General features: G+C 42.8%; 1 protein-coding gene across 3 annotated transcripts in view; it reads right to left on the reverse strand.

Annotated features, from left to right (window-relative positions):
- The window catches only part of SSBP4 (single stranded DNA binding protein 4), a 65,169-nt gene that overhangs the window by 26,616 nt on the left and 11,859 nt on the right, over nt 1–26,694 (reverse strand). For all 3 annotated transcript variants that reach the window (XM_034437637.3, XM_087894438.1, XM_034437636.3), the window contains exons 2-4: nt 20,945–21,017; nt 16,494–16,555; nt 6,774–6,858 (exon numbers count right to left, since the gene is read on the reverse strand). In XM_034437637.3, coding sequence (XP_034293528.1) covers nt 6,774–6,858; nt 16,494–16,555; nt 20,945–21,017 — 220 coding nt within the window. The remainder of the gene's footprint in view (nt 1–6,773; nt 6,859–16,493; nt 16,556–20,944; nt 21,018–26,694) is intronic.

Here is a 26,694-nt window from a genome sequence, read left to right on the forward strand (position 1 = left end):
AGCACAACCAGCCACTCAAGCAGGGTTGAGTCTTGGGCGGCAGAGAAAAGATCTGCAAATAGTGGAGCTTGAAGTTTATTTATTTATTTATTTGTCAAGCATATATAAGATAACAGGTAGAAGTATAAACATAATTTTAATATATGAAAAGAGTAAGAGTAAAAAGGAACGTTAGGACAGGGACAGTAGGCATGCTGGTGCACTTATGCACGCCCCTTACAGACCTCTTAGGAATGGGGTGAGATCAACAGTAGACAGTTTAAGGTTAAAGTTTTGGGGGTTTAGGGAAGAAACCAGAGAGTCAGGTAGTGCATTCCAGGCGTTGACCACTCTGTTACTGAAGTCCTATTTTCTGCAATCGAGTTTGGAGCGGTTTACCTTGAGTTTGTATCTATTATTTGCTCGTGTATTGTTGTGGTTGAAGCTTAAGTAGTCATTGACAGGTAGGATGTTGTGGCAGATAATTTTATGTACTACGCTTAGGTCATACCTATGAAGTCGGCGTAGTTCTAAGTTGTCTAAGCCCAAGATTTCAAGTCTGGTGGCATAAGGTATTTTATTGCGGGTAGAGGAATGGAGGACTCTTCTCGTGAAATATCTCTGGACTCGCTCAGTTGTATTAATGTCCGATATGCAGTGCAGGTTCCAGACAGATGAGCTGTATTCGAGAATTGGTCTAGCAAATGTTTTGTATGCTCTAGTTAGTAGTACAATATTACCAGAGAAGAAGCTACGCAAGATTCGGTTAACAACTCTTAATGTCTTTTTGGCAATGTTGCTACAGTGGGCCCTGGCACTTAGATCTTTAGAAATGAGTAGAAAAAAGTTGTTTTGCAGGACTTTCTGAGCCACAGCAGCCAGAGCTGAGATTTGTGCGCTGTGGAGTGAGTGAGCGAACGAACGAACGAGCTACATTTTCTGATTCAAGGCAGGCATTCATTGGGAGCCAACTTGGCTCCAGGGGGAGCTGTTAAGACGGCAGGAATTTTCTGCCTTTTTTTTTTTTCCAGCCTGGCCCCTCACGCATTGTCTCCACTCCAAGTGGTTTTAATTTAGAGGGGGGTGGTGAAGGACTGCAGCCCCCCCACCCCACCCCACCCTCCACAGGAGGCCAGCTAGAACACAATATTCAACACTGCTGCTGTTGCTTCGAAAGGCAGGCAGAGAAGACGGCCCCGGGATTTTTTGCTCCCCGCTGCCATTTCCAAATAATTTAGTGCTTCCTCCAAGCTGGGGAGGTTGGGATTGGCTTAGAGAACAAGGAAAAACCAAGTCAGAGTTCAAAATAGCGCTTGGCTGCCTTCCCTGCCCCACAGCTGTACAACCTATCCCTTATATGAGGAAAGGAAAAAAAAGGAAAGGACAGGCACAATCTTTGGCAGGGAATATGGACTTGGGCAACAGAAAACTGACATCTGCAACCTGGTGCCCTTCAGACACGTTGGGACTACAAACTCCCTCCTCCACCCGATGCCAGCCAACATGGTCTTGTTAGCTGGAAAAGCCCCAAATAGGCCAAACTGGAGAAGGCAGGCAAACGGAGAACAAGTCTCCCTGGAGGAATTTCGTACAGTGGAGCTCCGTGTCATGGATTTAAAGAGTTCTTCCCCTTCCAAAGGTTTAATCCTTTTATAATCTCCCCTTCGTGGACAGAATGAACTCCTGGAATTTCAGGAGTCCGTCATCTTTCTGAGCCTGGAAAGGCCTCGTAGGCAGCCTCACAAAATGACTGCCTTGAAAGCTGATATTAGTAAATCCCCGAATTGCATGCTCCTGGGGGATAAACTCAGTCAGAAAACACCCACTTTCCCCAACATCGACTGAGGCTCAAAAGTGAGGAATTCAGGCCATACATAAACATCGAAGCAGACACGACAGAACAGAGTAGAAAAATATCGTATCGCATATTTGTCCCCATCAAAACGAGCCTCCGGATCCATTAGTTTGATTTATATGCCGCCCTGAGTCTCCGGAGAAGGGCGGCATATAAATCAAACTAATAAATAAATAAATAAATAAATTTCTGAAAGGATAAGCTGTCAACCAGCGTGTCCACTGGAAAAGAGGTGTCGAAAAGTCAAGATGGCGGCCACAACTGTGCAAACAAAACCCCGCTGCATTTACCTGCATGTATAAAGTTTTTTACCTGCATGTATAAAGAGCGGGGCTTTGACTGCATGGTTGTGGGTGCCACCTTGACTTTTTTGACCCCTCTCCTCCACAGACATTCATGCTGGCAGTAATCAGATAAATAATCAATCTGGAAGTCCAGCAGAAAAAATACAACATAAATCTCTCTCTCTTATCAAGATTTTAGTTCAGCTCAACCGAGGTTATTCAGAGGCAGATGGACATATAGGCTATTTGGCTACACATACACGATGAGCTTGCTTTGCTGACCCTAAATGGTTTTACATGAAGCCACGATTTACTTAATCGCAGTTGCTGAATATATCAAATGATTTCAGTTCATAAATCATGTTATGCCACAGAGAGGTATCAACCACAATAATTGGTCTACGTCTACTACCGTGTTTCCCCAAAAATAAGACCCTGTCTTATAGTTTTTTGAACCCCAAAATAAGTGCTTGGCCTTATTTTCAGGGAGGTCTTATTATTTTGGGGCGCATGGAGCAAGATCGGGCTCCTCTTGCCATCTTACCTGATTTCCAGCTCTGCATTTAAATATTTTCGGGAGGGCTTATTTTCGGGGGGAAGCTTATTTTAGTGCATGCGCTCAAAAGCCCGATTGGGCTTCTTATCAGAGGATGTCTTATTTTTGGGGAAGCAGGGTAATTCAGAAATGGAGAACGTTTTCTGATATTTAGGTGACACTGTAAGTGCTTGAATGTGTTTTAAGCATGTGTGCTTAAAACATAAAATGGCCAGAATATTGTGAGGCTTGCTCCAAATCTTGTAAGATTACATAAAAAGGCTTTCGTGGTCCTTTCAGAATCAATCTCTATGAATATAAAAACTGAGGATTATTTCACATTCCAAGGAATTTTTGGAACCACTTGAACATCATATTGATTGTGCAGGAAGGAGATCGGATTTGGCTTGGCTATCAGCAAGAATAATCATTCATTAGATTTATACCCCACTTTGTTCAGGAGTTGAAGGCAAGGCACCTATGGATCTGCCTTCCTTGTGAACCCCAAAAACCAATGTAGATGGGGCTGTTTGTGCCTATTCAAAGCCTCCCAGTTAACTTCCAGGACAGAGGGCAGATTTAAAACCTGGCTTTTCCTATTTGTCATCCAGCATCGTATCCTTTATATCATACTTAATGTATACTGCTACCTTTCCCCGAGATTAATACAGATAGTCCTTGACCTATGACCATAATTGAGCCCAAAATTTTTGATGCTGAGATAGTTGTTAAATGAATTTTGCTCCATTTTACCACCTTTCTTCCCACAATTGTTAAGCGAATCACTGCAGTTGTTAAGTTAGTAACAGAGTTGTTAAATGAATCTGGCTTCCCCATTGTCTTTGCTTGTCAGAAAGTTGCAAATGGTGATCACATGACCCCTGGGAGACTGCAACCGTTATAAATGAGTCAGCTGCCAAGCATTTGAATTTTGATCACGTGACCATGGGATGCTGCAATGGTCGTTAAGTGTGAAAAATGGTCATAAGTTACTTTTTTCCAATGCCATTGTGAGTTTGAACAGTCACTAAACAAATTATTGTAAGTCATGGACTACCTGTATATGGCCAGGCTGGACGGATGAGCCGGGGAACTCAGCCACCCATTGTACTCTATGGCCATGCAGGTTGTTGAGGATGGGGGGGGGGGATTTCCATCACTGAACATTAATCATTTGCTATGCAGAGAGCTCCTGCAGCACTCCCTGAAATATTGATGTAAGTGGCACAGGGCCAGTTTGTGGGCAACATCTAGGATGATTAACCCGTGCTGGCCTGTGGGCAGAGGGAGAGGTGGGCAAGGCCAAGGGCTGCTGGCCTCAGCATGTGTCAGAAGAAAGGTGGTCCAAAAAGAATGCGGTTCCCATGGAAACAGGCAGGGAGGAGAGCTGGATGTATGGTACAGCACCGCGTGGCCACCTAGCAAGGAAAACAGCAGAAGCAAACGCCGCATGACTCCTCTTAGGCAATTTCTCGCTCACAAAGGATCCAAAGCCTATTCTCCAGGGGAGCAATGGGAGGGGGGCACAGAGAGAGAGAGAGAGAAGAAGGAATAACAGAAGAAGGGTTTGAGTCTAGAAAATTAAAATGTAATTTTTCTTTTACCCTTCCTCCCTCACTCCCCCCTCTCTCTCTTTCTCTCCCTTCCGCTCTCTCTCTCTTTCTCCCCCCCCCAATTTTATAGACAATTAGACCGAATTTGAATCCAAGCATATTTTGGTGCATTTTTATTTAAACAAAAGCATTTTCGTTTCTCATTTCTTCTTAACTGAATCAAAACCTTATACCTTAATGAATCCAATTATGGATTAAAATAAATAAATAATTGAATCTTGTTCAATTCTTTGGTTTTACTAGTGTCTGTTTATCTTCTAAGTCTTGGGGGCTAAACCTGTGTTTAATAACGTATTTAATAATGCCTGCTTAGCTTAGCTTCTAATTAGAGGCTCTTCGGTTCTTTTTTCTTCCTCAGATACAGACTATTGTAGAAGAGCTGAACATCGACAATGAAATAACTGCATTTCACTCTTGATAGAGAGGAAACGACTCTCATACTGGTACTACAGCAGTCAGTCCTTCCCTTGACTTAAATCTTATCTGTAAAAATCAAAGTACTTTTTAGACTACAATTTAAAACAGGTGCGTCCAACCCACAGCCCATGGGCCACATGCAGTGGACAGCTAGTAATGCAGCCCCAAAAGATAAAAACTGAAGGAAGTTTGTTATTTGTGTACATTAACCATATTATATATTTTACATGTGACTCAAAACAACTCCTTTTCACTCAGTGTAGCTCAGACAAGCCAAAAGGCTGGACACTCATGATTTAAAAGCTTTCCAAAAAGGAGGCAGAAACATTCAAAAACCACACAGACACATCGTATTTAACTATATACTATTTAGGAACATGGAGGTTCAGTTTGATATAATGAATAACAGCCATTCATACACCAGCTGGCCCATGAACAGGGCACAATGGGACAGCCTACCTCTATTAGTTATTTCTTAATAACTGGTATTTAGATGTAGACTTTCTCAGTCCTAGGAAGAAGGCAATGGCAAATCATTTTTGAAATCTTGCCAAGAAAACTGCAAAGATTTGTCCAGGAAGTTGCCAGAAGTCAAGATTGACTCGAGGGCATGTGTGCTCGCACATGCATGCACTCGCACGCACACACACTACCTCTGAATATGAATTTTTTATTAATTCTAATATTGACTACATTGAATAACTGCTAATCAACCTGCCAAAGTAGAATTACTCCTTTATCTTAAAACAGGGTTTCCCAATTTTGGCAACTTTAAGATACGTGGATTTCAACTCTCAGAATTCCCCAGGCAATCATATCTGAGTTGGGAATTCTGGGAATTGAAGTCTACGTGTCTTAAAGGTGCCAAGGTTGGGAAACCCTGACTTAAAGAGTTTCAAAAACTGCTTTTGCTAAGACCTGCTACAAGTGGCTGAAAACCATGGGCTGATTAATCCAGGAATCTCTAGAAAAGATTTATAGGTAGATTTAAGAACAGGTGCCATGCATTTTCTACCTATGTGATACCTCCATTTGAGGGAAACAGAAATCTATTGGCTGCTATTTACACAATTATGGATTCTGTATGCTCAGAGGCATTCTAGTTCTCTAAATACAAGTTGCTAGTGATTATATAAAAGCGTCTGGAGGTTTTCATTTGTATTGCTTATGAAATACTGGCATCTAATCAGATACTATGAGAAAAAGTGCTGGAATGCTACTTCTTCTAGAACCAGGGCAGGTTTTGTTTAAATGGTAGAGAAGCATTTGGGTAGCTCTCATTCATTGCCCTATCCTGATCAGTCACCATCATGATGGGCATTTCTACCCTCAGGTGTGACTCACTATTATTTACTCCAAGTGAATGTAGAACAAAAGAATATGCATGCAAACCACCTTGAAATGTTTAGTGGTCATCAAAGATTGACTGGTGTTTGATGGTACTGTTTTAAGAGATTAACAGAGTTGGAAGGGACTTTGTAGGTCATCTAGTCCAACCCTCTGCCCAATCAGGAGACCCTACACCATTTCTGGCAGATGGCAGTTCAGTCTCTTCTCAAAAGCTTCCAGTGATGAAGCTCCCACAACTTGCGAAGGCAAGCTGTTCCATTGGTTGATTGCTCTCACTGTCAGAAAATTTCACCTTATTTCCAGGTCAAATCTCTCCTTATTCAGTTTCCATCCATTGTTCCTTGTCTGGCCTTCAGGTGCTTTGGAAAATAGGTTGAAACCCCCCCTCTCTGTGGCAGCCCCTCAAATATTGGAACACTGCTATCATGTGTCCCCTGATACTTCTCCTACATCATCCATGTTGGGATTGACAGGATGTCTGCAGTTTGGTATCACGACAATCAGGTTGGAGCAAAGACCCTTGCGTTCAAAATATGGCTGAAATAGAATTCCTTTATGGGTTGTTTCAGCCGGTCACCTTGAATATCCCAAGTGAATTGCTTTCAACTCTCTTCAAATTGCTTTCACCTCTCTTTCACTACATTCACTTTGGTCTTATCCAGGAGGCCCAGAAGTCCAAATCACACAGCATCTGAATGACCATACACACGATCGGCATCAGCCTCGCACATTGTACTCACATAATCGTGGAAAGCTTTGGCCTCACTTGAGTGTTCGCAGGTCTCTCGCCGATCAGGTGCTGCACAGTACAGGTCCCAAAACACACTATGGGATAGCAAGGGAACAAGGAGAAAGAGAGGCAACATTAATATGGATTTGGGACTTTTAGGAAGAAGATGCCAGGATAAAAGGAACTTAAAGCTCCCCATGATTTATTTCCATCCAAATTTATTTAGCATCACTTGTGGTCCTTCAGATGTTGCCATATTAGAACTTTCAGGTTCCCTGGCTACGGCGGAGCTGTTGAAAGTAGAAGTTCTAGAAAAGCATGTGCTAGACATCCATAACTTAACTGGGAAATCCTAGAAGAAATCTGGACTATTGGCATGTAGATTATTTGCTTTCAAAGCTTAAATCACGATTTGCCCAGCTCTGACCAAGAATGTTAATTCAGGTTCCAGGAAGAGCAGCTTCTCCCAGCAGCTTTAACTGAAATGCCAAAGCCTTGATGTGGAGCCTCCACATAAAGTACTGGAACCCAACCAAGATTATCAACTAACCAAGGCACAGAAGCAAATGTTTGTAATTACAGGCAATGTAACCCAACAGAGATTATCTTTCTCCAGGCTCATTTTTTGCAAATTAAAAGTTTACACAACTTCCTAAAATCTGAAGGAGTCGGTAGCACCTTTTCAGGCCAATGTATTTTGTTAAAACAAAAGCTGTTCCTCTAAAAGGGCACTATCAGTCTCCTAATTTTTGGCTATCCCAGACTAACATCTCTGTTCCTACAATGGGCAATACAACATACCGGTACATACATACATAGACAGTATGAGTCATTCCACTTGCTTAGGTTGGTTCAGTATTTTTCTGAATCCAGAAAACAGGAATATAGGAAGTTATATATATATTATATACTTCCTATATAATCTTTTTTCTGGATTCAGAAAAATACTGAACCAACCTAAGCAAATGGAATGACACACATCATGGTCTGTTACCCCAAATGTTAAACCTAACCCAGCTCAATATGGGATCTGAACGCTAAATGCTTTAACTGATCTTAAGATTTTTATTTTTTTTTAGAATATAGGCAACTAGACTGAGAATTGTGGTTAATTAAAAGTCAGGGGCAAGGTAAAAAAGTCAAGATGGCAACTATGATGTACATTAAAAAAGGAACAGGGTCTGAATTATGAGGGCAGAGTCACCACTTTGACTTTTTTGACAACCCCTGTTCCAGCAAACATAGAGCTTTCTGATAGTCCACCCATGAACTGATGCTTGCATCTAGGGCGGACAGTAGTTTTGAGGTCAAAAAACCCGCAGCTGGGTGATTCTGTAACAGAATTTAAGTAAGAAGTGAGTCACTGGAGCTATAATGTCACTGAAAACACTCTATGAGGGAGATGAGGGTCTCTAAATATCATTAATACATCGAAGAAGAAATAAAGAGAGAGAGAGAGAGAGAGAAGGAAGGAGGGAGGGAGGAAGGAAGGAAGAAAGGGAGTTGTGATCCTCAGCACCTCCAGAATGATTATCAAACTGTAATTTTTAATGCAACAGGAGGACAGAATGGTAAAATAAATGGCTGGAAAGTATTATTACTTACATTTAATTTTAAATGAAGTGAACGCTGAATTACGGTAATTTTTTTCAGAGCAAAGGACTGTCTTGTGCTACCCAAAGGGGATATACAGCCTTTGTTTGGGTCAGAAAAAAACAACCACTCTCCATCTTACAATCAGAATGCCAGGAAAAGAATCTCTGTGCAGAAACTGCCAGAAGACACTGGCAGCTGCCCCTTAGCTACCAGATGCAGAAGCTGGGCAGTCAGCTACTGTTAAAAAGAGAATGAAATGTAATTTCAGAACGAAATGAAATTTCATCCCTCCCTTTGATGATACATACGCTCCTCTATTTCTCCCAACTTCATCTTGCAATCCAACAGGTCAGACAGGTTTACAAAGGACACCACAATCAACTAAACTATTGAGCTGATTAGATATCAAACTTCCTGGCCAGGGTCAATGAGCTATGGATGCGGGCACCACAGGCTCCCACCCAAACGCTAACAAAGCAAAGCTCTGTCTCTGGGTGAGGAGGATCTATCTTTTTGTAGCTGTGCAGATGCCCAAGCCACCCAGTGGCCAAATGCCCGCTTAACATGCCTTTGACCTTCTCCCTCTAGCTTCTGAAGGGTTAAGCCCAGCAGCCTGGATCCTCTCCTTGCTTGTTTCAGCCTCCAATAAATCAGGCTGCTTGTTGGATTTCTGGGAAGCAGTCCCCTGGCCCCATGGGAGAGGAGTCACGTGATCTCCGCTGCTGCGTGGGGCCTCTCCCCTTGTGGTCTTTCTGCAAAGTCTTGGCGGAGGTGGGGGGGGGGAGAGAGAGGAGCATAACTATCCCCATAGTGTGTGCCAAGAATGCACAGTTGCCAAGAATGTTTAGAGGGACAAGGAAAATTAGCCATGGACCTGGAATTTCTATCTCGCCATCAAGCATATGTATCTGTAGATTTATACATGCAGACTGCACTTTGGCCATGATTCTTGCTGTAAATTTAGAAGGCCCAGGAAGACTTACTCTTGCTGGTTCATAAACTACACCAGGGGTCAGCAACCTATGGCTCCGGAGCCACATGTGGCTCTTTGGGCCCTCTGCTGTGGCACCCTGTCAAGTGATCCCAAAACTGGCTGGCCCTGCCCCTCGCCCTCCCCTCCCCTCCCCGTCACTCCTCACCTGGCCTGAGAAGGTAAGGGCAATGGCAGGGGATGGAGAACCAGCCAGACAGAGAGATACAGAGAGAGGGGGAGAGAGAGAGACATAGAGAGATACAGAGAGAGAGAGGGAGAGAGGGGGGGAGAGAAGGAGGGAGGGAGGGGAGAGAGAGATATGTCAAAAGGATTTATAGGTGAGTACCAAGGTGCTGGTACTCACCTATAATAAAGCCCTTCATGGCATGGGCCCGGGGTATTTGCAGGATCACTTCCTACCGGCCTCCCACCGCCCAGTGCGCTCACATAGGGCTGCCCTCCTCCGGGTCCCCTCGGCCAGACAGTGTCGGCTGGCAGTCCCCAGGATGAGGGCATTCTCTGTGGTCGCACCGACCCTCTGGAATGGCTTGCCTACCGGGCTCCGGACGGCCCCTGACCTCCGCACCTTCCGCGCCAACCTAAAGACATGGCTCTTTCAGCAACTTCCCTGATCTGCCGTGGATTTTAACTTGGGGATTTGGGGATTTTAAATTGGTTTTTAATATTATTTAATCTTTATCTATTGTCGGGTTGTTTATTGTTGTGAGCCGCTCCGAGTCCTATGGGAGAAGGGCAGCATATAAATAATTTTTGTGGTTCCCTGTGTTTTTTAACAACTGGTTCTCTGCCCTAATGACCGGCTGGGTAGGCGTGGCTGGGGGTGGTGGTCATGTGACCGGTGGAAGTGAGTGACATCGAGTTGGCCACACCCACCCAGGTTTTGTGGCTCCTGGTGTTTTCTTTTCTGTGGGAAACGGGTCCAAATGGCTCTTTGAGAATTTAAGGTTGCAGACCCCTGAACTACACCAGATGACAGTAAAATGGGGCTGGGCCAATTGTAATTGCACCATTTTGTGGCAAAGCCCAGCAACTGTCTTAGTTACGTGGTATGATCCATGCTGTCACGTTGAGCCATTGTTTTGTTTTCCTGTTTGGGAATTGCATGTTACATAAAACATGTTTTGCTAACCTGCACTTAGCTTTAAGGTGTTGTATGAGCAAGCCATTCTATCACCATGGGCAGGTAATTTGGGGGGGGACTCCAGAATGAGGATTAATTTTAATTTTTTTTATTTATTAAATTTATATGCCGCGCGGCTCTCCCACAGGTAGACTTTGAACTATTTTGAACTATTTCTGAAAAAGAAAGGAAAACAGGGCCTGATGTCCAAGATCAAAACGACGTGCTAGACAACTATTAATATCCTGTCCCAAAGATGCTTTTTTCAAGAGGCAACTGGACTTTCTTGTTTTGCTTTGAGGACATTTCGCTTCTCATCCAAGAAGCTTCTTCAGCTCTGCCTGGATGGCAGGGAGTGGAAGGATTTATACTCCTTGCAGACAGCTGGTCAAAAAAGAATGCAAATGACCAGCTGTCTCCAAGGAGTATAAATCCTTCCATTCCCCACCATCTAGTCAGAGCTGAACAAGCTTCTTGGATGAGAAGTGAATGGTCTTCAAAGAAAAACAAGAACGTTCAGTTGCCTCTTGAAAAAGCACCTTTGGGACAACCATGACCTGGATGACTGAGAATCTCCATAGATATTAACATCCTGCTTCTCAGTTGCAAACAAAATCAGTCCCATTTCCAATCTTGAAAAATAGCTCTATTATCCAAATAAGTTAGGGGAGGGGATTGGCACATACGATGCCTGGGAAGCCCCATTAAATTCACCAGAGCTTACTTCCTGGTATATGAGCCCAAGATTATTGCAGCCTTTTGCATGTTACTCTGAGCTGGCCTTCACTGAATTTTGCAGGGCTCATTTCCTAGAGACGATCAGCCGTTTTGCTGGGATTCTGCTGAAACAAATACGTACCTGCCTTGAAATAAATTTGTTCATGACCAAAATGACAAAGTAGTGTATGCAGTAACTTGTAATTTCATATACCAAATGAGATTGCTAGAAGGAAGAGACCCTCTTACTTTCCATTTCTTATTGCACTAACAAGATCACAATAACCTAAACGATAGGATATCTCGAAAGCTCAGCCCTCACTTAAAATGACCTGGGGCAGTGGGGAGGAGAGGAATTTTGGATTTATCACCCAGAAGGCTAATGCTGCCAATAAAAACTGATCAAATTGCAAGCAGGAAAAAGGGATTTCTGTGCCTGCTTTTATTTCCTGTGTTCGTTTGGAAAAAAAAAATGTGATTCATTTTACAATATTTATCATTTGGGCCAGTCCTGATTCTCTGGGCAGGATACAATAAAGACAAAGCAAAAATGCAAATTTAATATAAACAATTTAAAGAATATAATCCAAAAACATATGCAAATCTTTAATCTAATCTAATCTAATCTAATTGCTGAACATGTACTGAAACTAAATTACTTTGACTTGTTTACAAAATGCCAGGAAGTCCAGAAACATCTGTACCTCTGAGAGAAAGTATTTCTAATATGGGGGCCACCACTGAGAAGGCCTGTCACATGGTCAGTAAGGCCCGTACTTTCTAAGGAAAGCATTCCTGCAACAGGTCCTCTCTGGAGGATCACCCAGGAGAGGCAGTTTCAATTTGAACAAGTTGTTGCCCAAATATCCTGATGTTGCTCCACAAAGCATAATACAAAATGTGTCTGAATATATATGTGATGCCACTTTGCGGTACAGAGTAGCATTAAGTGCTCTGAATACGCTACCAGAAGAAGCATTTCACTCTTTATAGATCTCATCTATTGGGAGTAATTGATAGATGGGATCTCATCCTTCCTAAATGGTATGAGAAAATAAAGGTAATTCTTGTTTAGCGAGCACAATTGGAACCAGCAACTCAGCTGTTAAACAAAGTGGTTGCTAAATGAAACAATGACTTTTGCTTACGATCTTACTTCAGTTATCCTTTGCTTTACAGACCAGCAAAGATTTTTTCACCACCATTACAATTAGTCACTAAACAAGGCACTCACTAGAAGAGGACTACCTGAATTTCACTTCTGTAGTTGGGTACCCTTTTGATCCCAACTGGAATCAATTGGGCATGGGGGGAGAGAAAGAGAAATAAAAAGAGAGAGAGAGAGAGAATACTGTAGATATTCTTGGGACAGAGAATCAATAATTGAGGAATTGCCAATCAAGACTTAGCATATAATAAAACTATATTTTGTTAGCCACTGTATATTATATACACAGACATACATACCTATATGTATACATGCATGTTTCTTTGTGTATAGGTTATTGAGTTTACAATGCTTAATCCTTCAAACCAAATACTTATATACTTTGCCACAAACAATAAATTAGATGTCAGGAAGAAGATAAATACCTTGCAATGCATACGACATCAGGCAGATAAAGGAAAAGCTAGTCAACAGTATATCTGTGCATTTTTGACACTTTTAATGAACCGTCTCTTATTACTCCAGAATGCTGCCAAATCTTATTGCTCTATTGTCCCTTGATCCCAAACTCTGATTCTCATGAAGGGAAATAGAGAAACATGCCACCAAAAGGAAAGATTCAGAGAGTAACAGAGAGGAAGGCTAAAAAGAAAGAAAGCAACTCTGTAAAAAAAGGAAGGGCGGGGGGGGAAGGAGAGGAGAGGGAAAACAAAAGGAAAGGAATTTGTGCATATGCGCTTTTAAAAAAACGGGAAAGATGCAAAGAGAAAAAAGTGTAGAAAAATGTAGCTGCAGCACAATCACGTACATAATAAAACAAAATCAGCCCCTTGAAAAAAGAAAGGGATGTGGTGGAAGGGAAGGAGGGAGGGAGGGAAGGCAGTTGGAAGAAGGCAGATGCTCTAAACAGACCCATCCGTCTAAAACTGAAGAGCCAGCCAAGTTTTGAGACTGGGGCAGGGGGAGTCAGCGTAGTGGGAGAGGGGGATATACAGCACTTCATCCATCATGCCCTCCAGACTCTCTTCCCACCACACAGGGAACCCTCCCCCTTTCTAGGCCCTTTCCCTGTGATAAGAGCCAAAGGTTGGGGGGGACGGACACTTATCAAGCCAGATCTCCATTGCCGCCACCCCCAGTTAGGTCCCTGGAATATTCTGCCTCTGGATTCCTCCAAATCACATCCATGTGTAGAAGCTGGAGCCAGACGCCGCAACGGACAGGGGGGGTTTCCGGGAAGGAGTGTGCATTGAGGGGGGAAAGCTCTTGAATGTGTTCCAGTTGTGCCTGAAGCCAACAACAAGAATTGGGAGGAGGGGGCGACTTTTAAGGTTGGGACTGAAAGAGCAAAAATCCAGCAGACACACAGACAGACGTGCACACGCTCACCCTTCCCCAGTCAACGCCTCTTCCAAGGGTATCCAAAATTCCCTACCTTCCGGGAACTTTCTCCACCCTATTTTCTCTGCCAGCAAACTCCTGCAGAAGGCAGGAAAAATAAAGATGGGTGTGGTAGGCCTGCATGTGTGTATCTGTGTATACGTACTGAGAGATTCCATGAGCTACCTATGTTATATGAAATTTGGTCGCCGTGATGCCATCTCTTCTGCCATCACCCCCAACTTCTCAGGTTTTTCCACATGCTCTATTTCAAACTGCATGAAGGACTAGTAAGTTAAAGCCTATTCCATGTTTGCTTTTTGAAGGAATGCAGATACTCTCAGGATGCTGATCTATCCTTCCTTCCTTCCTTCCTTCCTTCCTTCCTTCCTTCCTTCCTTCCTTCCTTCCTCCCTCCCTCCCTCCCTCCCTCCCTTCCCTTTATTATTATTTATTTTTAATTGGGTCAGCTCGTGGCAGCATCCATACTTAACATTTCTACCTCCTCCCATGAGTTGTTGAGGGGGAACAATTGGTCCAAAGTTATCCAGCTGGCTTTCCTGCCTATGGCAGAACTAGAATTCAGTGTCCTGGTTTGTAGCCTAGCACCTTCAAAGTATAGCAAATTGGCTCTTGAGCCCAGCTGAGAATACAGGTAGTCCTCTCTTACCCATTGCCTTGTTTAGCAACTGTTAGAAATTATGACAGTAGTGAAAAAGTAGGACTTGCGACCACTCCTCAAAATTAAGAGCTGTCACAATATCCCCAGTGGCAACCACTGTGCATTTTACACCAGATGTAAGGTAAAGGTAAAGGTTCCCCTCGCACATATGTGCTAGTTGTTCCCGACTCTAGGGGGCGGTGCTCATCTCCGTTTCAAAGCCGAAAAGCCAGTGCCGTCGGAAGACTTCTCCGTGGTCATGTGGCCAGCATGACTAAACACCAAAAGCGCATGGAACACTGTTACCTTCCCATCAAAGGTGGTCCCTATTTTTCTACTTGCATTTTTCACATGCTTTCGAACTGCTAGGTTAGCAGAAGCTGGGACAAGTAACAGGAGCTCACCCCGTTACGTGGCACTAGGGATTCGAACCACTAAACTGCTGACCTTTCGATCGAGAAGCTCAGCGTCTTAGCCACTGAGCCACCACGTCCCAGCTGTAGTGCCTCACAATTACATGATTGCCAATGGCAAGCTTCATTGCTGGCTTCCAACGAACAAAATCAGTGGGAAAGCTGGCAGTAAGTCACAGGTCACATGATCCTGTGCTTAAGGATTTACCATTATTTGCTTAATGATTGCAGCAGAAATGATGTTGTAAATCTGACTCAGTCACGTGATATTTCACTTAACAACTGTGTCACTTAGCAGTGTGAGTCACTGGTCCCAACTGAGGTTACTAAGTGAGGACTACCAGTACATTCTGAGAAGCAGGATAAGGTGAATGTCTGTTGGCCTTGATTTGTTCATGGCTTTATCTTCAATTGGAAATCATTGTTCTCAAATAATGGTGTTACCAAAAGAGGAAAGGAAACTTGTTCAGTAAGTGTACAGATTCTTTATCTGAGAGTTTCTGAGTTCAATATCTGACAGCATATATCCCCTTAAAAAGATCTCAATCAGGGTGTAATGGAAAAATCCCCTCTGGTCCAAGATCTTGGAAAATCTTCTGTCATTCAGAAGAGCCAATAACAAATTTGATGAGCTGAACTGATAGGAAATAGCAGGTCCTATGTTCACAGACCTGCCGTCCTGAATATGTGCTCTCCAAACAGTTTTGGCTAGGAATTGTGGTAGGTGATGTCCACATCATATTTGGAAAGACTGACACTGAATAATCAAGGAAATATCCATCTAGATCAGGGGTGTCAAACTCATGGCCCATGGGCCAGATGCGTCACGCACTGGCCACACCCATTTTAGCTAAGGGGGAGCTAAGGGGAGAAAAGTCATGATACCAGTGGTGGTATTCAGCTGGTTCTATCCGGTTCGGGCAAACTGATAGCGGCGGCTGCGGGAGGCTCCGCCCATCCACCTGGATGTCATCACATCCCCCCCTTTTTTTTTAATTAGATTTATATGCCGCCCTTCTCCGGAGACTCAGGGCGGCTTACAGTGCGTTAAGCAATAGCCTTCATACTTTTGTATATTTATACAAAGTCAGCTTACTGCCCCCACAAACTGGGTCCTCAATTTACCTACCTTAGAAAGGATGGAAGGCTGAGTCAACCTTGAGCCTGGTGAGATTCGAACTTACAGTAATTGCAGACAGCTGGTGTTAATCACAATGCTATCAGTCTGCTGAGCCACCAGGCCCTTTTTGATGTTCTGCGCATGCGCACGCTCACATTTGCGAATCCTTAGCGATGGTAAGTGAATACCCACCCCTGCATGATATGTCGCGTGACGACAACGTTACAACGCACACTGATCTAGACCAGTGTTTCCCAAACTTGACCCTTTGAAGGTGTATGGACTTCAACTCCCAGAATTCCTCAACCAGGCATACTATTCCTCAACCAGGCATACTGGCTGGGGAATTCTGGGAGTTGAAGTCCATGCATCTTAAAATAGCCAAGTTTGGGAAACACTGATCTAGACTAACCATTCTTAACTTTGGCAACTCTAAGATGTGTGGACTTTGTGACCCGGAATTGAAGTCCACGTCTCCTAAAGTTGCAAGGTAGGAAAACACTGATTTAGACAATGCATTCCACCCACCATCCCTTTGAGAAGACTGTGGATGCTACTCACCACCACCAGGAGTGAAGGAAGCCAGGTGGTTCTCCCAGGGTAATGTTCTTTTCCCACCGGATCTGCGGAGAAGCAATAAAGTACCAGTTAAATAGATAAAGAGACCAGCTTTCCCCAATTTACCACTTCCAAAAGTGGCAGAACTACAACACCCAGAGTTCCACTGGACTATAAAAAAAATGGCTTCCTGGACACTTTTGGGTGTATCTCATAGATTTTAGGTGGCTAATCACAAAAGTAATCTGTAAGTTAAATTATCAGGAGCCACTTTATGGAAATTTTCTGTTTTTACACAATGGCCTTGTACATCCTTTAGTGCCAGTTGACTATGTTGCACATATGAAAGAAACATACGAAAACATGGAACTGCTGTTGAAGCACATCCAGTACACCAAGGGCAACTGGAATATCTGTGGAGACCTAAAAGTAGTGGTTCTGCTGCTTGGAATGCAGCTCAGATTACCAAATACTCGGACAAGCTCCCAGGCTTGTCTTGTCCCGTTGGGATTGGCCCGTCCAGAGGAGGCATTCTACAGGCCCCTTCAGCCTGACTGTTCTAGCTGGCGGGGTCCAGGAAAAGAGTCATCCCTGCCATTGCATCTGCCTTCTGGAACATCTTGCCCCCCGCTTCCCTCCCAATGTGAGGTTGGCTCCATTTTTCCTTACTTTTTGCAAGGGTGTAAAGACCTGGCTCTGCCAATTAGCTTGGGCCCCCAATTGGGGAGCATCAGAGTGGAGATGGTTGATCGAGTAACAACAGATTCCACCTCCCTCCCATCCTGCCCCCGTCTTCTCCATCTGTAGTTGGATTTTAGTGGTTGGCACTAACTTATTTATGTGTCTGTATGTGTATGTGTGTATATGCATACGTATACATATATATACACAACGAGGGGGAAGAAGAAGGAGATATATTTATTTTTATGATTGTAAGCTGCCCAGAATGGTAAGAAAGATAGCTAATAAATTTAGATAGATAGATAGATAGATAGATAGACAGACAGACAGACAGAAGGGTGGGCTGCTGGGGGTTCACAGAGGTTCGGGAGAACCTCTAGCTAAGATTCTGTGCAGCTTGGAGAACCCACAAATCCCACTTCTGGCTGGCCCCACCCACACCACCTCGCATCTCCCAGGAGTCCCCACGCGGTCCGTTTTGGATGCAGGTAAGTGCAGAGCGTGTGCGGAGGCTTGGGGAGGGTAAAAACAGGCTTATCGGAAGTTCAGAAAGCCCGGAAACAGGATTCCAGAGGGCCTCCGGAGCCTGGGGAGGCCATTTTCGCCCTTCTGGAGGCTCGAGGAAAGCCTCCGGAGCCCTGGGATGGCAAAAATGCCCCCCTCCACCATGGTGCAGGAAACTGACTAGGCCACACCCACCATGGCCACGCCCACACAGCAACCGGGCAGAGAACCCCTTGCTGTTTGGTTGAATTTGGTTCTGGGGCAGGAAAAAGTGGCACATGAACCATTTATTGACACAAGAAAGATATTTTTGGCCCCTCTTCCCATAAAGCTCACGTACAAATTTTGTGAAAGCAATGAACAAGGAAGGTGATGCTTTCTGTTACTTGAGACAGATGTTTCCAAGAATAACTGATGCCAAGAGTAAGGAAGGCATTTTTGTTGGATCACAGTTGAGATACACCATCAATGACAAGCAGTTCAATGATCTGTTAGTAGGACCAGAGAAAGTCACCTAGAAAGCATTCAAGGATATAGTTGAGAATTTTCTTAGCAACAGAGTGCCAAACTACATTCAGCTAGTTGACAAACTTCTTACAGTATGCAGTGCCACAAGTCACTGAAGATTCATTTCCTACATTCACACTTGAACTTTTTCCCCAAAAGTCTAGGCTCAGTCAGTGATGAACATGGTGAAAGGTTTCACCACGGAAAAACAATTTCAGGGGAACCAGAATCCATCAATTCTGTCTGACTACTGTTGGGCATTGGAGCGAGATGTATCGGACACAGTATAAATGAAAATCAGCAGCAAAACACTTCTGGCCCCGTTCAAAACCATTAACTGCAGAAGCATGGCTAAGACTTAGAGACGAAGGCTCCTTGGGAAGTCTCAACAAGGTTTAGAATAGTAGCAACAAAAATTAAGTAAGCCTCTTTCAAGTACAGCCCGACTCCAAGCATCCTCATACACATATTCATGTAGATATTTTGGCATTGACATGGAAGTAATTTGCCCTTGATTGCCATCTTCTGGCTTTAAAAATCCCCACCCAGATGTAGTTTTCAGCCCGGGATTTCCTAGAAGTCTTCTATCCAAATAATCCAGGATATTGTGACCTACCTGGTAGTAGGAAGGAATGAAATTTATTACAGGTAGTCCTCCACTTACAACCACAATTGGGACCAGAATTTCTATAGTTAAGCAAGGCAGTGGTTAAGTGAGTCACACTTAATTGCACGACCTTTTTTTTCCCCTTTGCCTATCGTGGCTAAGTGAATCACTGCCGTTAAATAAATCATGCAGTTGTTAAGTGAATCCAGCTTCCCCTTACTGACTCTGCTGTTTGGAAGCTGGCTGGGAAGGTACCAAACGGTGATCACCATAACCCTGGGATGCTGCAACTGTTGTAAATACATGCTGCTTGCCAAGCCCCCACATTCTGATTATGTGACTGTGGGAATGGTGCGACAGTCGTAAGTGTGAGGAGTGGTCCTAAATCACTTTTTTTAAAATGTCACTGTGACTTTGAAAGGTCATCAGATGAATGGTTGTAAGTCCTGTATTCTAAAACTGAGTGATGGACAGTAACTTATAAGACTGAAGATTAATTAAAAAGACTGAAGATGTTGAGACTCTAGAAAGAGTGCAGAGAAGAGCAACCAAGATGATTAGGGGACTGGAGGCTAAAACATATGATGAATGGTTGCAGAAACTGGGCATGGTTAGTCTAATGAAGAGAAGGACCAGGGGAGACATTACAGCAGTCTTCCAATATTTGAGCGGCTGCCACAGAGAGGAGGGGTTCAATCTATTTTCCAAGGCATCTGAAGGCCAGACAAGGAACAATGGATGGAAACTGAACAAGGAGAGATTCAACCTGGGAATAAGGAGAAATTTTCTGACAGTGAGAACAATCAACCCGTGGAACAGAAGTTGCCTTTGGAAGTTGTGGGAGCTTCATCCTTGGAGGCTTTCAAGAAGAGATTGGACTGCCATTTGTCAGAAATGGTATAGGGTCTCCTGCTTGGGCAGGGGGTTGGACTAGATGAGCTACAAGGTCCCTTCCAACTCTGTTAATCTGTGAATAATTTGGATTGAATAAATTAATGGAGGACAGGCTCTTTAATCACTCAATGTTCTCTCCAGGTTGGGAGCAAATATGTTTCTTAAACTCCTTCTGCAAAAACAAAAACAACAGCGCGAGAAATATCTCTCTCTCTTCTGCGTATAAGCACCGAAGATGCCTCCAGTTGGCCTCTACGGGAAACACACTGCAGGACTAAAATGGACATTGGCTTGATCCAGGAAAGCTATTCTTCTGTTCTTTGAAATGATAAGCTCTGGCATCTGGTTCACAAGAGAGTGGGTGTGGAGGCACCAGACCAGACTTCTGTCCTTGGAGAATTCTTTCCTTTGAGCCACTAACGACATTATTATTAAGCTATCACTGCATTAAGATTCCCAAGGAATATTTTTTTTTCTCCCAACTTATTTGCGAATTTACTCTTTGCTCAAGGGGATTGCGCTTTGGATTGCAGATTCAGTGTTATTAAGATTTTGCAGTAGTAATAGTGTGCGAACTGTGCTTCTGAGAGACTTGAATCAAAAAGGAAAAAATGGAGCAAATAGAAAAACAATTCATTTTACCCAGCTCTGTCATCTGGTATCTTTCAATTATACATTTCTGTTTTAACATTTTATTCAGATTTGTCTTTCCCCCATCCCCAGGGGATGCTTTGAAGACATAAAGGAATTCCTTGAAAAAAAAAATGTAACTAGGAGAAAATAAGAAAACAGAAGCATATGTTTAAGTTGGCCCACTAATTGGCCACACCTGGCTTAACACTTGGCAATTAATGCTTTGGCTTACTTAGTAATGGATGGGAGACCACTAGGCGATATAACACCGAGAGCTAAATTGGAATGTCAAAGCAACATTCCCAAAAAAGGCAGTGTCAAATCATTTCATTAATGCTGCTAAGAAAACTACTCAAGGGAAATTTAAATTTTAATTATTACAAATCACATTACAGTATGAGGACCCTCGGTCTGTGTTGAAAAATATTTTTAAAAAGAGATTACAAACTTTGCCTGGAAACAAGCACCTCCAAACTTTGTATTGTTTTGTCGTTTATTAGAATCCTCTCTGCAGAACCTCCAATTTTAAAGAAAATATATCCAATCTACAATGATCAAATTGAGCTGCATATCAATGGATATTCCTCCGTCTGCTCACCCTCCCCCAAGCTTTGGTTCCTATTCTTACCTCTGAGAGGAAGGTCTGTGCAGATTTCTGAGCCCCAACATGGAGGAGATATTCGTACACATACAGTGCCAACCTGGGGGAAAAAGAACAAAGTCCAATATTTTACTTAAGAACATATTTGCTGCAATAACATTGGCTTAATATTCTTACTGATTTCTGTACATTTTAATCAGTGGTGGGTGATCGCGTGCTTCACTTGGCTTAATAAACCGGTTCGATGATCGCGTGCTTCGTGCGGTTGCAGTTTTACAAATACTAACCTTCTGTATTACCACTTCGGAGTAACACAGCTGAGGCACGGCAATCTGCTCCGCCACACCAATCAGCTGAGAAGATAAAGGTAAGTAAAGCGCAGGGGCAGGCAGGCGGGCCCAGCTGATCGTTAGAGCTACCAGTTTGTCCAAACCGGCAGAATCCCACCTCTTGATTTTAATGTATTTTATATGTGTTTGGCCACTTCTGTGCAGGTTTTCTTATTCGTTATGACTGCCAGTCAAAACAATGAACTGACTTAAATATTTAGGAACTCTACCTCAGTCCAGTGACATATGCCCAGGTTTACCCATATAACACCTCTGTTGGACGAGGTTCACTGGCTCCCAGTTTTTTTTCTGGGTGCAGTTAAAGGTGCTATTACCTCTAAAGCAGTGGTGGGTTTCAAAATTTTTTACTACCGGTTCTGTGGGCGTGGCTTGGTGGGCATGGCAGGGGAAGGATACTGTAAAATCTCCATTTCCTCCCCAATCCAGGGGAAGATTACTGCAAAATCCCCATTTCCTCCTGATCAGCTGGGGGCAGGGCCAGTCAGAATTTTTACTACCGGTTCTCCGAACTACTCAAAATTTCCGCTACCGGTTCTCCAGAACTGGTCAGAACCTGCTGAAACCCACCTCTGCTCTAAATCCCTATATGGCATAGGGCCAGGTAATCTTTTCTTGTGTAGTTTCCCTTAAGGTCATCTACCTGTCCTACCAGTTAAGATCCTTGTAAGCTGCCTTGAATGTGTAGGCGGCAATATACATTTTCTAAATAAATAAATAAAATAAGATAGAATGAGCACACTTCCCATTAATATTTCCATAGGGTGGGAGCCAGGAAATTTGCCTTTTCCATGAAAGCCCCTGCCCTGTGGATTATTCTTCCCAGGCCTCTATTGTCCTAGCCTCCTGAAAAGCATTGAAAAATTGGGTTTCCCCCCAAATGCTGCATAGGGAAAAGGTGGGTGAGAGATTTAATGAGGAACTGGAAGTTTAACTTTGGTGCCAGGTTTTAAATGTTTGTGATTTTAATAGATTTAATATATAAGTGAAGCAGTTATAGACACGTTTTAAATAAACGTATAAATTTTAAAAAAATTAAAAGGCCTCCCCTCAGCACTGCTGGAGATTAGAAAAGTGCTTGAAAGAGGCATTGGTAGCAAAGAATTAACAGCATCGTCCACCCCATAATCAGTTTTGGATTATTTTGCAAGATCAGATCAAGCTCCATTAATCTTGAAGCTACAAACCAGGGCTTTTAGGAAATTTTCAGGAGAGATATAAAGCAATTGGGCTCATCTACATTGCCCAGTGCTGAACTCAAAGGTACATACAGTAGCTCTGTATTTCTTTCAATCTTTCTCACGCCATCTTGGCTCAATTATAGCAATCTTCTGAGTTCACACATTGTACTGAAGTACCTTTGACAAATCTGTGGCTCTATGCATTATGTGCATATAGCTCTTGATGGCTTCCTATCTGACCCACTTCCTGTATTGTATTTGCATTCTGACATCTGCATTTACATTTAAGCATCTGAATAATCTGCACTGGGGCAAATGCTGGTCTGCTACTAACACCTTTCCTCCCATTTTCCAATATTCTTTTTTTAAGCACGAGGATAAATTTGCACAGCATAAGCAATAGGAATAAGGAGGATTATATAGAATTAGAGATTTAATTATAGATGGAGACCCTGCAAATTCTAAATATATTTTGCAAAAAAAAAAAAAAAATTGCCACAAGTACCAACCTGGTTTCAAATGAATCAAACCCAATCAATCTTTTGTAAAGTATCCAGGTGTCTTCAATTAAAACCAAGAATAGCTTTAAGTATGGTATATATTTACTTCACTTGTATCTCATTAATGTTGTATCAAATACTTATAATAAACACAACAGCTTCTCTTGAACATGTAAAAATATTTTGAGGAAAATGCTGGGTTTTGAACTTCCAGAAACTCACTGGAACACTTTGGGGCATTAATTTATTTTAAATCTATTTCAGCAATTCATTAAGAATTGACTGAAAGATAATCCATAGGTGGTATTACACTTTGCGTAGCATTTTAACATTAATTGTAATATTTCCAGATTGTACTGGTTGCGTTGTAAACAAATTGGCACATATTACTATTTTTGGTATAGCAATGTCTAATTAGTTAGTCCTTGTCATTGGAAGTTTTTGAAGAAATTGGAAAAATCACCAATCGTTCGTAACGATTCCTGCTGTTCATTTATTATTTTTTTTTCTAGCACGTATAAATTAATGCAGTATAAGGAACTGATTCAGTTCCTGTGCTAGCTGCCAAATTAATAGTGTAAAACACCAAAAAAGTAACATTTCCTTGGATGAGTATTATATAAAGGTATGGAAAATTCTTTTAGGTTAAAAATAAAGAGCTTTGAAATATTCTAAGAACAAATTCATCCAAATCTGGTCATCATTTATAGTCCAAAGTAGATTACTTTCATTTGAATAACAATCATTTTGGCCAGGAAAACTATATATATATATTTATGTATTTTTCTATATGATTACATATGTGCTACCAACTTTTCTTTTTTCGTTGTACTGGCTTAATGTTTGTTAATGGTCCTTTTTAACTCAATAATCTTTCTTTTGTAGCCTCAACCTGACATCAAGATGATCTAGGATAAGGGTGTCAAACTCACAGCAAATGCCGTCACATGACATTTTGTGACTTTTTTCCCTTCACGGAGCTGGGGCGGGTGTGGCCTGCGCATGATGCATCCAGCCCACAAGTCGCCAGTTTGACCCCCCTGATCTAGGACAAGGTTTCCCAACCCTGGCAACTTTAAAACCCATGGTCCCAGAATTCCTCAGTCAGCCATGTTGGGAATTCTGGGAGTTGAAGTCCATACATCTTAAATTTTCCTAGATTGGGAAACCCTGATCTAGGAGAAATTACACAGTGAGAGAAACTTGCAATACAAAAGCTTCGAGAAGCAGAGAAATTACAGAGACAGTCTATCTGTGGTTAGACTGGAGAAGGTGAGAGCAGATATTTTTCTTCCACACACTCTTAATGCTAAAACCTGGTGAACTTTTTCTGCACAATACATAAAGTAGCTAAAGAATGAAATTGGCCATTGGAATCTGGTGCTACAGGTGTCCCAGTGAAGTCAAAGAAGCAAAGATAGTGCCTGTGAATGTGACTATGTGGTCAAGAAGAGTCCCGGGGGGGGGGGGGGAGACTGTCTTAGTCTCTTTATTTCCTTTACTGTCTGTTGTGACTGTAGGAAGCACTTGCCACTAAATTCTCTCCCTCCCCATGGCTCTAGCTTCAAATGAGCCACCCCCATTTATTTTTACACTTTAACCAAAAGGAAACTCAACTAAGAACCTGCTGCCTAACAGTCTGAGATGCTGTCCAAGGTTAACACTCTTCAATATCTCTGGGACACCCCTTGGATACTTTACTCATTTTGCAAAGGGTCAGCAGGTGACTTCCCAGGGGTATCTGTGAAGGTGGGGACAAAAATTATGATGGCTGCAGCTGTGTAGTCAAAGGTTTGCCCCTTTTACTGACATATATGAAAGGGATATGAGTCATGGTAGCACAGTGGTTAGAATATAGTACTGAAGGCTAACTCTGCCCACACACCAGGGGTTTGATCCTGACTGGCTCAAGGTTGACTCAGTCTTCTATCCTTCCGAGGTTAGTAAAATGAAGACCCAGATTGTTGGGGGCAATATGCTGATTCTGTAAACTGCTTAGAGAGGTCTGTAAAGCATAATTAATTAATTAATTAATTATTAGTTCGATTTATATGCCGCCCTTTTCCAGAGACTCAGGGCGGCTTACAATGCATTAAGCAATAGCCTTCATACTTTTGTATATACCTGCTTAGTAGGGCTTTCGGCCCCCCCAAGCGGTGTTCTTTTTTATACAAAGTCAGCTTATTGCCCCTGCAATCCAGGTCCTCATTTTACCTACCTTGAAAGGATGGAAGGCTGAGTCAACCTTGAGCCTGGTGAGATTTGAACTTGCAGTAACTGCAGGCAGCTGGCAGCTAAGTACTACTTTAACAGCACTTAGTCCACTGCGCCATCAAGGCTCCTTATGGAGCGGTATCAGGGATGAAATGCTACCGGTTCACTCAAGTTCAGGCAAACCAGTAGCGGTGGCGGTGCATGGTTCGGCGAATGAGTAGCGGCGGCAATGTGAGACTCCGCCCACCCGCCCAGACGTCATTACTTCCTGGTTTTAACCAGGAAGTAACCTGTTTTTGACCCTCTGTGCATGCGCAGGCTTTGCGCAGGCACAGAGGGTCTAAAATCAGATTTGAAGATTTAGCACGCGCACTTCCAAACCGGTAGGGAAGGTAAGTAGATTTCACCCCTGAGCAGTATATAGTCTAAGTGCTATTGCTCTGGCTTCAATCATGCAGTCGCCATCGCAGTTGCCCCTGTGAGCCACCCTAAGGTCCTGTAGCCTGTGTATAGGCACTGTAATGATAACTATTTTTTTTAATGTCCCTTTGAGTCAGTCACTAGTGGCAATAGTGGAGGAATCCATGCAATTTCCTTGCCAATATTTCAGAAGTGGTTTGTCATTGCTGCCTTTCTGCTAGGATTAAGAGAGGATGATTGACTTCCAAGTCACTGAAATGGCTTTGTGCGTAAAGTAGGACTAGAACTCAGTCTGCTGGCTTCTGGTCTGGCACTTTTAAATACAATACTACACCAAAGTGGCTTCCAAGCAACAAAGTAGGTGGTTTTACGAAAAACGGAACTGGATAAAAGGCTATTAAGAACCATGGGTAGTCTTTAACTTACAACCATCTGTTTAGCAACTGTTCAAAGTTATAAAAGCACTGTAAAAAAACCTGACTTGCAACCAGTCCTCACACTTACAACTGTTACGGCATCCCCATGGGTCACAAGATCAAAATTCAGGTGCTTGGCACCCAGCAATGTTTTACCATGGTTGCAGCATCCCGGAGTTGTGTGATCGTCATTTGCGACCTTCCCAGCTAGTTTCTGACAAGCAACGTCAATGGGAGAAGCCAGATTCACTTAATAACAGCACAATTCACATAATGACCACAGGGATGCGCTCAACCATGGCAACCAAGGACATAAAATCAGGAATGACTCACTTAACAACCACTTTGGGTAGCAAAAGAAATTCTGGTCCCAATTGTGGTCGAGGATTGTACTAGTCAAGACTAGTACTAGTCAAGACAAGGAGCCTGGATAGCTCAACAGACTAAGCACTATAATTTAACACCAGCTGTCTGCAATTAAAGTAAGATCGAATCTCGCCAGGCTCAAGGTTGACTCAGCCTTCCATCCTTTCTAAGGTAGGTAAAATGAGGACCCAGTTTGTGGGGGCAATAAGCTGACTTTGTATAAAAATATACAAAAGTATGAAGGCTATTGCTTAACGCACTGTAAGCCGCCCTGAGTCTCCGGAGAAGGGCGGCATATAAATAAAAAAAATTTTTTTTAAAAAAAAAAGACTA

This window comes from Pantherophis guttatus, chromosome 1 (assembly GCF_059756535.1).
Source record: "Pantherophis guttatus breed Tessera chromosome 1, ASM5975653v1, whole genome shotgun sequence".
In the NCBI taxonomy this organism is placed as follows: Eukaryota; Metazoa; Chordata; class Lepidosauria; order Squamata; family Colubridae; genus Pantherophis; species Pantherophis guttatus.